The sequence below is a fragment of the Bombina bombina genome, chromosome 1, assembly GCF_027579735.1.
Source record: "Bombina bombina isolate aBomBom1 chromosome 1, aBomBom1.pri, whole genome shotgun sequence".
Classification (NCBI taxonomy): domain Eukaryota; kingdom Metazoa; phylum Chordata; class Amphibia; order Anura; family Bombinatoridae; genus Bombina; species Bombina bombina.
In genome coordinates, this window is record NC_069499.1 from 1593930581 (window position 1) to 1593943080 (window position 12500).

General features: G+C 42.9%; 1 protein-coding gene across 1 annotated transcript in view; it reads right to left on the reverse strand.

Moving 5' to 3' along the window:
- Positions 1 to 12500, reverse strand: part of DNAH9 (dynein axonemal heavy chain 9) — a 739144-nt gene that overhangs the window by 494683 nt on the left and 231961 nt on the right. The window contains exons 36-37 of the mRNA XM_053688948.1: positions 1236 to 1409; positions 712 to 919 (exon numbers count right to left, since the gene is read on the reverse strand). Of these exons, the coding sequence (XP_053544923.1) occupies positions 712 to 919; positions 1236 to 1409 (382 nt within the window). The remainder of the gene's footprint in view (positions 1 to 711; positions 920 to 1235; positions 1410 to 12500) is intronic.

Here is a 12500-nt window from a genome sequence, read left to right on the forward strand (position 1 = left end):
GAGGAGTGAAAGAAGAAGAGAAGAGAAAAAGAGAAGAGGAGAGAAGAAGAGAAGAGAAAAAAGAGAAGGGGAGAGAAGAAGAGAAGAGAAAAAAGAGAAGGGGAGTAGTGAAGAGAAAACGAGGAGAGAAGAGAAGGGAAAAAGTGAAGAAGAGAAAAAAGAGAAGGGGAGGAGTGAAAAGAAGAAGAGAAGAGAAAAAGAGAAGAGTAGAGAAGAAAAGAGGAAAAAAAAGAGAAGGTGAAGAGAAAAAAAGAGAAGGTGAAGAGAAAAAAGAGAAGAGAAGAGAAAAAGAGAAGAGAAGAGAAGAAGAGAAAAAAGAGAAGGTGAAGAGAAAAAGAGGAGAGAAGAGAAGAAGAGAAAAAAGAGAAGGTGAAGAGAAAAAGAGAAGAGGAGAGAAGAAAAGGGAAAGAGATGAGAGGAGAGAAGAGAAAAAGAGAAGAGGAGAGAAGAGAAAAAGAGAAGAGGAGAGAAGAGAAAAAGAGAAGAGGAGAGAAGAGAAGAGGAGAGAAGAGAAAAAGAGAAGAGGAGAGAAGAGAAAAAGAGAAGAGGAGAGAAGAGAAAAAGAGAAGAGGAGAGAAGAGAAGAGGAGAGAAGAGAAAAAGAGAAGAGGAGAGAAGAGAAGAGGAGAGAAGAGAAAAAGAGAAGAGGAGAGAAGAGAAGAGGAGAGAAGAGATTGTTAAGTTGGAAGAAGACACTGGGTTGCCATATTACCTTGCAGCATGGCAGACGTTGTGTAGTAGTTAAACGGGACATTTTTTATCATATATTCATCAGAATCCAGAGATGACAATTTTTCTCCCACCAGCACAGATTTTCCAGTTCCTGCATTACCAACAAGCATGACCGGCCGACGTTTCTCCAACAGTTTATCCATGAAATACCGAACCCTGATAGTTTCATTTGTGTGCACCAAGCAGGCCTGCAAAACCAGAAGATGATCTGTGAGTTCTTCATTGTTCTATACACTCGGAGCAGACAAGATACTGAAACATATTCACCAGGCACAACGTTGTACAAGTTGTGGGACACAATATATGGCAATACAACCTGGCTCTAATTTAACTCAGTATTTTTATTAGTGGTGATAATGACAAATAACCATTATGGTGAATTAATTTGATAAATTCAGATTTTTTTTTTCTGTTATTCTAGTCCTGATTGTAGTTCTAGTCCAGAGAGATTTTAACTTAATTTTACCAAAATAATAAATAAAATAAAATTAGTCCTTAACCAACCTGCAATGGCATGTCAGCATCAAACTCAAATTTTGGGATCATTTTGGACCATGGCTCAAACTTCTTGCTCTCTGGGTCGATGTAATAGTCAAAAACAGTTCCCTGGGAGGGAAACTTGATTGTCTTGAACTCTGTAACCCACCACTTGCTGAATTCTACACGGTAATCAACCAGCTGGAACAAAAAACATACAGAACTCATTAAACAACGGTCAAGGAACCTGCTGATAATCTGTGCATAAGAGAAGGCCACCATCTTACTAACAGGAGGGAGGGAGTGTGGGATAAGCCTTGGTTCCATGGTACAAGCCCACAGCGCATCCTACTAGATGGGGGTGAGGACAAGCTTAAAATTGAGCACATAAACATGTCACTGTCATTAGTACACTGTGACCTTAGCAGGGACTGAGAACATAAACCTGTCACTGTCATTAGTACACTGTGACCTTAGCAGGGACTGAGCACATAAACATGTCACTGTCATTAGTACACTGTGACCTTAGCAGGGACTGAGAACATAAACCAGTCACTGTCATTAGTACACTGTGACCCTAGCAGGGACTGAGAACATAAACCTGTCACTGTCATTAGTACACTGTGACCTTAGCAGGGACTGAGCACATAAACATGTCACTGTCATTAGTACACTGTGACCCTAGCAGGTACTGAGCACATAAACATGTCACTGTCATTAGTACACTGTGACCTTAGCAGGGACTGAGAACATAAACCTGTCACTGTCATTAGTACACTGTGACCCTAGCAGGGACTGAGCACATAAACATGTCACTGTCATTAGTACACTGTGACCCTAGCAGGTACTGAGCACATAAACATGTCACTGTCATTAGTATACTGTGACCCTAGCAGGGACTGAGCACATAAACATGTCACTGTCATTAGTACACTGTGACCCTAGCAGGTACTGAGCACATAAACATGTCACTGTCATTAGTACACTATGGCGCTAATACGTACTGAGCACATAAACATGTCCCTGTCATTAGTACACTGTGACCTTAGCAGGGACTGAGAACATAAACCTGTCACTGTCATTAGTACACTGTGACCTTAGCAGGGACTGAGCACATAAACATGTCACTGTCATTAGTACACTGTGACCCTAGCAGGTACTGAGCACATAAACATGTCACTTTCATTAGTACACTGTGACCCTAGCAGGTACTGAACACATAAACATGTCACTTTCATTAGTACACTGTGACCCTAGTAGGTACTGAGCTCATAAACATGTCACTGTCATTAGTACACTGTGACCTTAGCAGGGACTGAGAACATAAACATGTCACTGTCATTAGTATACTGTGACCCTAGCAGATACTGAGCACATAAACATGTCACTGTCATTAGTACACTGTGACCCTAGCAGGTACTGAGCACAATTAACATGTCACTGTCATTAGTACACTGTGACCCTAGCAGGTACTGAGCACATAAACATGTCACTGTCATTAGTACACTGTGATCTTAGCAGGGACTGAGCACATAAACATGTCACTGTCATTAGTACACTGTGACCCTAGCAGGTACTGATCACATAAACATGTCACTGTCATTAGTACACTGTGACCCTAGCAGGGACTGAGCACATAAACATGTCCCTGTCATTAGTACACTGTGACTTTAGCAGGTACTGAGCACATAAACATGTCACTGTCATTAGTACACTGTGATCTTAGCAGGGACTGAGCACATAAACATGTCACTGTCATTAGTACACTGTGACCCTAGCAGGTACTGAGCACATAAACATGTCACTGTCATTAGTACACTGTGACCCTAGCAGGGACTGAGCACATAAACATGTCACTGTCATTAGTACACTGTGACCCTAGCAGGTACTGAGCACAATTAACATGTCACTGTCATTAGTACACGGTGACGCTAGCAGGGACTGAGCACATAAACATGTCACTGTCATTAGTACACTGTGACCCTAGCAGGTACTGAGCACATAAACATGTCACTGTCATTAGTACACTGTGGCCCTAGCAGGTACTGAGCACATAAACATGTCACTGTCATTAGTACACAGTGACGCTAGCAGGGACTGAGCACATAAACATGTCACTGTCATTAGTACACTGTGACCCTAGCAGGGACTGAGCACATAAACTTATCACTGTCATTAGTACACTGTGGCCCTAGCAGGTACTGAGCACATAAACATGTCACTGTCATTAGTATACTGTGGCCCTAGCAGGGACTGAGCACATAAACATATCACTGTCATTAGTACACTGTGACCCTAGCAGGGACTGAGCACATAAACTTATCACTGTCATTAGTACACTGTGGCCCTAGCAGGTACTGAGCACATAAACATGTCACTGTCATTAGTATACTGTGGCCCTAGCAGGGACTGAGCACATAAACATGTCACTGTCATTAGTACACTGTGACTCTAGCAGGTACTGAGCACATAAACATGTGACTGTCATTAGTACACTGTGACCCTAGCAGGTACTGAGCACATAAACACGTCACTGTCATTAGTACACTATGGCGCTAATAGGTACTGAGCACATAAACATGTCACTGTCATTAGTACACTGTGACCTTAGCAGGGACTGAGAACATAAACCTGTCACTGTCATTAGTACACTGTGACCTTAGCAGGGACTGAGCACATAAACATGTCACTGTCATTAGTACACTGTGACCCTAGCAGGTACTGAGCACATAAACATGTCACTGTCATTAGTACACTGTGACCCTAGCAGGTACTGAGCACATAAACATGTCACTGTCATTAGTACACTGTGACACTAGCAGGGACTGAGCACATAAACATGTCACTGTCATTAGTACACTGTGACCCTAGCAGGTACTGAGCACATAAACATGTCACTATCATTAGTACACTGTGACCCTAGCAGGTACTGAGCATATAAACATGTCACTGTCATTAGTACACTGTGACCCTAGCAGGTACTGAGCACATAAACATGTCACTATCATTAGTACATCACTGTGACCCTAGCAGGTACTGAGCATATAAACATGTCACTGTCATTAATACACTGTGACCCTAGCAGGTACTGAACACATAAACATGTCACTGTCATTAGTACACTGTGACCTTAGCAGGGACTGAGAACATAAACCTGTCACTGTCATTAGTACACTGTGACCCTAGCAGGTACTGAGCACATAAACATGTCACTGTCATTAGTACACTGTGACACTAGCAGGTACTGAGCATATAAACATGTCACTGTCATTAATACACTGTGACCCTAGCAGGTACTGAACACATAAACATGTCACTGTCATTAGTACACTGTGACCTTAGCAGGGACTGAGAACATAAACCTGTCACTGTCATTAGTACACTGTGACCCTAGCAGGTACTGAGCACATAAACATGTCACTGTCATTAGTACACTGTGACACTAGCAGGTACTGAGCATATAAACATGTCACTGTCATTAATACACTGTGACCCTAGCAGGTACTGAACACATAAACCTGTCACTGTCATTAGTACACTGTGACCCTAGCAGGTACTGAGCACATAAACATGTCACTGTCATTAGTACACTGTGACACTAGCAGGTACTGAGCATATAAACATGTCACTGTCATTAATACACTGTGACCCTAGCAGGTACTGAACACATAAACATGTCACTGTCATTAGTACACTGTGACCTTAGCAGGGACTGAGAACATAAACCTGTCACTGTCATTAGTACACTGTGACCCTAGCAGGGACTGAGCACATAAACATGTCACTGTCATTAGTACACTGTGACCCTAGCAGGTACTGAGCACATAAACATGTCACTGTCATTAGTACACCGTGATCTTAGCAGGGACTGAGCACATAAACATGTCACTGTCATTAGTACACTGTGACCCTAGTAGGTACTGAGCACATAAACATGTCACTGTCATTAGTACACTGTGACACTAGCAGATACTGAGCGCATAAACATGTCACTGTCATTAGTACACTGTGACAATAGCAGGTACTGAGCACATAAACATGTCACTGTCATTAGTACACTGAGACCCTAGCAGGTACTGAGCACATAAACATGTCACTGTCATTAGTACACTGTGACCCTAGCAGGTACTGAGCACATAAACATGTCACTGTCATTAGTACACTGTGACACTAGCAGGTACTGATCACATAAACATGTCACTGTCATTAGTGCACTGTGACCCTAGCAGGGACTGAGCACATAAACATGTCACTGTCATTAGTACACTGTGACCCTAGCAGGTACTGAGCACATAAACATGTCACTGTCATTAGTACACTGTGACCCTAGCAGGTACTGAGCACATAAACATGTCACTGTCATTAGTACACTGTGACCCTATCAGGGACTGAGCACATAAACATGTCCCTGTCATTAGTACACTGTGACTTTAGCAGGTACTGAGCACATAAACATGTCACTGTCATTAGTACACTGTGATCTTAGCAGGTACAGAGCACATAAACTTGTCACTGTCATTAGTACACTGTGACCTTAGCAGGGACTGAGCACATAAACATGTCACTGTCACTAGTACACTGTGACCCTAGCAGAGACTGAGCACATAAACATGTCACTGTCATTAGTACACTGTGACCCTAGCAGGGACTGAGCACATAAACATGTCCCTGTCATTAGTACACTGTGACTTTAGCAGGTACTGAGCACATAAACATGTCACTGTCATTAGTACACTGTGACCCTAGCAGGTAATGAGCACATAAACATGTCACTGTCATTAGTACACTGTGACCCTAGCAGGTACTGAGCACATAAACATGTCACTGTCATTAGTACACTGTGATCTTAGCAGGGACTGAGCACATAAACATGTCACTGTCATTAGTACACTGTGACCCTAGCAGGTACTGAGCACATAAACATGTCACTGTCATTAGTACACTGTGACCCTAGCAGGTACTGAGCACAATTAACATATCACTGTCATTAGTACACGGTGACGCTAGCAGGGACTGAGCACATAAACATGTCACTGTCATTAGTACACTGTGACCCTAGCAGGTACTGAGCACATAAACATGTCACTGTCATTAGTACACTGTGACCCTAGCAGGGACTGAGCACATAAACTTATCACTGTCATTAGTACACTGTGGCCCTAGCAGGTACTGAGCACATAAACATGTCACTGTCATTAGTATACTGTGGCCCTAGCAGGGACTGAGCACATAAACATATCACTGTCATTAGTACACTGTGACCCTAGCAGGGACTGAGCACATAAACTTATCACTGTCATTAGTACACTGTGGCCCTAGCAGGTACTGAGCACATAAACATGTCACTGTCATTAGTATACTGTGGCCCTAGCAGGGACTGAGCACATAAACATGTCACTGTCATTAGTACACTGTGACCCTAGCAGGTACTGAGCACATAAACATGTGACTGTCATTAGTACACTGTGGCCCTAGCAGGTACTGAGCACATAAACATGTCACTGTCATTAGTACACTGTGACCCTAGCAGGTACTGAGCACATAAACACGTCACTGTCATTAGTACACTATGGCGCTAATAGGTACTGAGCACATAAACATGTCACTGTCATTAGTACACTGTGACCTTAGCAGGGACTGAGCACATAAACATGTCACTGTCATTAGTACACTGTGACCCTAGCAGGTACTGATCACATAAACATGTCACTGTCATTAGTGCACTGTGACCCTAGCAGGGACTGAGCACATAAACATGTCACTGTCATTAGTACACTGTGACCCTAGCAGGTACTGAGCACATAAACATGTCACTGTCATTAGTACACTGTGATCTTAGCAGGGACTGAGCACATAAACATGTCACTGTCATTAGTACACTGTGACCCTAGCAGGTACTGATCACATAAACATGTCACTGTCATTAGTGCACTGTGACCCTAGCAGGGACTGAGCACATAAACATGTCACTGTCATTAGTACACTGTGACCCTAGCAGGTACTGATCACATAAACATGTCACTGTCATTAGTACACTGTGACCCTAGCAGGGACTGAGCACATAAACATGTCACTGTCATTAGTACACTGTGACTTTAGCAGGTACTGAGCACATAAACATGTCACTGTCATTAGTACACTGTGATCTTAGCAGGGACTGAGCACATAAACATGTCACTGTCATTAGTACACTGTGAACCTAGCAGGTACTGAGCACAATTAACATGTCACTGTCATTAGTACACTGTGACCCTAGCAGGGACTGAGCACATAAACATATCACTGTCATTAGTACACTGTGACCCTAGCAGGGACTGAGCACATAAACATGTCATTGTCATTAGTACACTGTGACCCTAGCAGGGACTGAGCACATAAACATGTCACTGTCATTCGTACACTGTGACCCTAGCAGGGACTGAGCACATAAACTTGTCATTGTCATTAGTACACTGTGACCCTAGCAGGTACTGAGCACATAAACATGTCACTGTCATTAGTACACTGTGACCCTAGCAGGTACTGAGCAAATAAACATGTCACTGTCATTAGTACACTGTGACACTAGCAGGTACTGAGCAAATAAACATGTCACTGTCATTAGTACACTGTGACACTAGCAGGGACTGAGCACATAAACATGTCACTGTCATTAGTACACTGTGACCCTAGCAGGTACTGAGCACATAAACATGTCACTGTCATTAGTACACTGTGACCCTATCAGGTACTGAGCACATAAACATGTCACTGTCATTAGTACACTGTGACCCTAGCAGGTACTGAACACATAAACATGTCACTGTCATTAGTACACTGTGACCCTAGCAGATACTGAGCACATAAACATGTCACTGTCATTAGTATACTGTGACCCTAGCAGGTACTGAGCACATAAACATGTCACTGTCATTAGTACACTGTGACCCTATTAGGTACTGAGCACATAAACATGTTACTGTCATTAGTACACTGTGACCCTATTAGGTACTGAGCACATAAACATGTCACTGTCATTAGTACACTGTGACCTAGCAGAGACTGAGCACATAAACATGTCACTGTCAGTAGTACACTGAGACACTAGAAGGTACTGAGCACATAAACATGTCACTGTCATTAGTATACTGTAACCCTAGCAGGTACTGAACACATAAACATGTCACTGTCATTAGTACACTGTGATCTTAGCAGGGACTGAGCACATAAACATGTCACTGTCATTAGTACACTGTGACCCTAGCAGGTACTGATCACATAAACATGTCACTGTCATTAGTACACTGTGACCCTAGCAGGGACTGAGCACATAAACATGTCACTGTCATTAGTACACTGTGACCCTAGCAGGTACTGATCACATAAACATGTCACTGTCATTAGTACACTGTGACCCTAGCAGGGACTGAGCACATAAACATGTCACTGTCATTAGTACACTGTGACTTTAGCAGGTACTGAGCACATAAACATGTCACTGTCATTAGTACACTGTGATCTTAGCAGGGACTGAGCACATAAACATGTCACTGTCATTAGTACACTGTGAACCTAGCAGGTACTGAGCACAATTAACATGTCACTGTCATTAGTACACTGTGACCCTAGCAGGGACTGAGCACATAAACATATCACTGTCATTAGTACACTGTGACCCTAGCAGGGACTGAGCACATAAACATGTCATTGTCATTAGTACACTGTGACCCTAGCAGGGACTGAGCACATAAACATGTCACTGTCATTCGTACACTGTGACCCTAGCAGGGACTGAGCACATAAACTTGTCATTGTCATTAGTACACTGTGACCCTAGCAGGTACTGAGCACATAAACATGTCACTGTCATTAGTACACTGTGGCCCTAGCAGGTACTGAGCAAATAAACATGTCACTGTCATTAGTACACTGTGACACTAGCAGGTACTGAGCAAATAAACATGTCACTGTCATTAGTACACTGTGACACTAGCATGGACTGAGCACATAAACATGTCACTGTCATTAGTACACTGTGACCCTAGCAGGTACTGAACACATAAACATGTCACTGTCATTAGTACACTGTGACCCTATCAGGTACTGAGCACATAAACATGTCACTGTCATTAGTACACTGTGACCCTAGCAGGTACTGAACACATAAACATGTCACTGTCATTAGTACACTGTGACCCTAGCAGATACTGAGCACATAAACATGTCACTGTCATTAGTATACTGTGACCCTAGCAGGTACTGAGCACATAAACATGTCACTGTCATTAGTACACTGTGACCCTATTAGGTACTGAGCACATAAACATGTTACTGTCATTAGTACACTGTGACCCTATTAGGTACTGAGCACATAAACATGTCACTGTCATTAGTACACTGTGACCTAGCAGAGACTGAGCACATAAACATGTCACTGTCAGTAGTACACTGAGACACTAGAAGGTACTGAGCACATAAACATGTCACTGTCATTAGTATACTGTAACCCTAGCAGGTACTGAACACATAAACATGTCACTGTTATTAGTACACTGTGACCCTAGCAGGTACTGAGCACATAAACATGTCACTGTCATTAGTACACTGTGACCTAGCAGAGACTGAGCACATAAACATGTCACTGTCATTAGTACACTGTGACCCTAGCAGGTACTGAGCACATAAACATGTCACTGTCATTAGTACACTGTGACACTAGCAAGTACTGAGCACATAAACATGTCACTGTCATTAGTACACTGTGACCCTATTAGGTACTGAGCACATAAACATGTCACTGTCATTAGTACACTGTGACCTAGCAGAGACTGAGCACATAAACATGTCACTGTCAGTAGTACACTGAGACACTAGAAGGTACTGAGCACATAAACATGTCACTGTCATTAGTACACTGTAACCCTAGCAGGTACTGAACACATAAACATGTCACTGTTATTAGTACACTGTGACCCTAGCAGGTACTGAGCACATAAACATGTCACTGTCATTAGTACACTGTGACCTAGCAGAGACTGAGCACATAAACATGTCACTGTCATTAGTACACTGTGACCCTATCAGGTACTGAACATATAAACATGTCACTGTCATTAGTACACTGTGACCCTATCAGGTACTGAGCACATAAACATATCACTGTAATTAGTACACTGTGACCCTAGCAGGTACTGAGCACATAAACATGTCACTGTCATTAGTACACTGTGACCCTAGCAGGTACTGAGCACATAAACATGTCACTGTCATTAGTACACAGTGACCCTAGCAGGTACTGAGCACATAAACATGTCACTGTCATAAGTACACTGTGACCCTAGCAGGGGCTGAGCACATAAACATGTCACTGTCATTAGTACACTGTGACCCTATTAGGTACTGAGCACATAAACATGTCACTGTCATTAGTACACTGTGTCACTAGCAGTTACTGAGCACATAAACATGTCACTGTCATTAGTACACTGTGACAATAGCAAGTACTGAGCACATAAACATATCACTGTCATTAGTACACTGTGACCCTAGCAGGTACTGAGCACATAAACATGTCACTGTCATTAGTACACTGTGACAATAGCAAGTACTGAGCACATAAACATATCACTGTCATTAGTACACTGTTACACTAGCAGGGACTGAGCACATAAACATGTCACTGTCATTAGTACACTGTGACCCTAGCAGGTACTGAGCACATAAACATGTCATTGTCATTAGTACACTGTGACACTAGCAGGTACTGAGCACATAAACATGTCACTGTCATTAGTACACTATGAACCTAGCAGGAACTGAGCACATAAACATGTCACTGTCAATAGTACACTGTGACCCTAGCAGGGACTGAGCACATAAACATGTCACTGTCATTAGTACACTGTGACCCTAGCAGGTACTGAGCACATAAACATGTCACTGTCATTAGTACACAGTGACCCTAGCAGGTACTGAGCACATAAACATGTCACTGTCATTAGTACACTGTGACGCTAGCAGAGACTGAGCACATAAACATGTAACTGTCATTAGTACACTGTGACCCTATTAGGTACTGAGCACATAAACATGTCACTGTCATTAGTACACTGTGACCTTAGCAGGGACTGAGCACATAAACATGTCACTGTCATTAGTACACTGTGACCCTAGCAGGGACTGAGCACATAAACATGTCACTGTCATTAGTACACTGTGACCCTATTAGGTACTGAGCACATAAACATGTCACTGTCATTAGTACACTGTGACCCTAGCAGGTACTGAGCACATAAACATGTTACTGTCAATAGTACACAGTGGCCCTAGCAGGTACTGAGCACATAAACATGTCACTGTCATTAGTATACTGTGGCCCTAGCAGGTACTGAGCACATAAACATGGCACTGTCATTAGTATACTGTGGCCCTAGCAGGGACTGAGCACATAAACATGTCACTGTCATTAGTATACTGTGGCCCTAGCAGGGACTGAGCACATAAACATGTCACTGTCATTAGTACACTGTGACCCTAGCAGGTACTGAGCACATAAACATGTCACTGTCATTAGTACACTGTGACCCTAGTAGGTACTGAGCACATAAACATGTCATTGTCATTAGTACACTGTGACACTAGCAGGTATTGAGCACATAAACATGTCATTGTCATTAGTACACTGTGACCCTAGCAGGTACTGAGCACATAAACATGTCACTGTCATTAGTACACTGTGACCCTAGCAGGTACTGAGCACATAAACATGTCACTGTCATTAGTACCCTGGGACCCTAGCAGGTACTGAGCACATAAACATGTCACTGTCATTAGTACACTGTGACCCTAGCAGGTACTGAGCACATAAACATGTCACTGTCATTAGTACACTGTGACCCTAGCAGGGACTGAGCACATAAACATGTCACTGTCATTAGTACACTGTGACCCTAGCAGGGACTGAGCACATAAACATGTCACTGTCATAAGTACACTGTGACCCTAGCAGGGGCTGAGCACATAAACATGTCACTGTCATTAGTACACTGTGGCCCTAGCAGGTACTGAACACATAAACATGTCACTGTCATTAGTACACTGTGGCCCTAGCAGGTACTGAGCACATAAACATGTCACTGTCATTAGTACACTGTGACCCTAGCAGGTACTGAGCACATAAACATGTCACTGTCATTAGTACACTGTGACCCTAGCAGGTACTGAGCGAATAAACAAGTCACTGTCATTAGTACACTGTGACCCTAGCAGGTACTGAGCACATAAACATGTCACTGTCATTAGTACACTGTGACC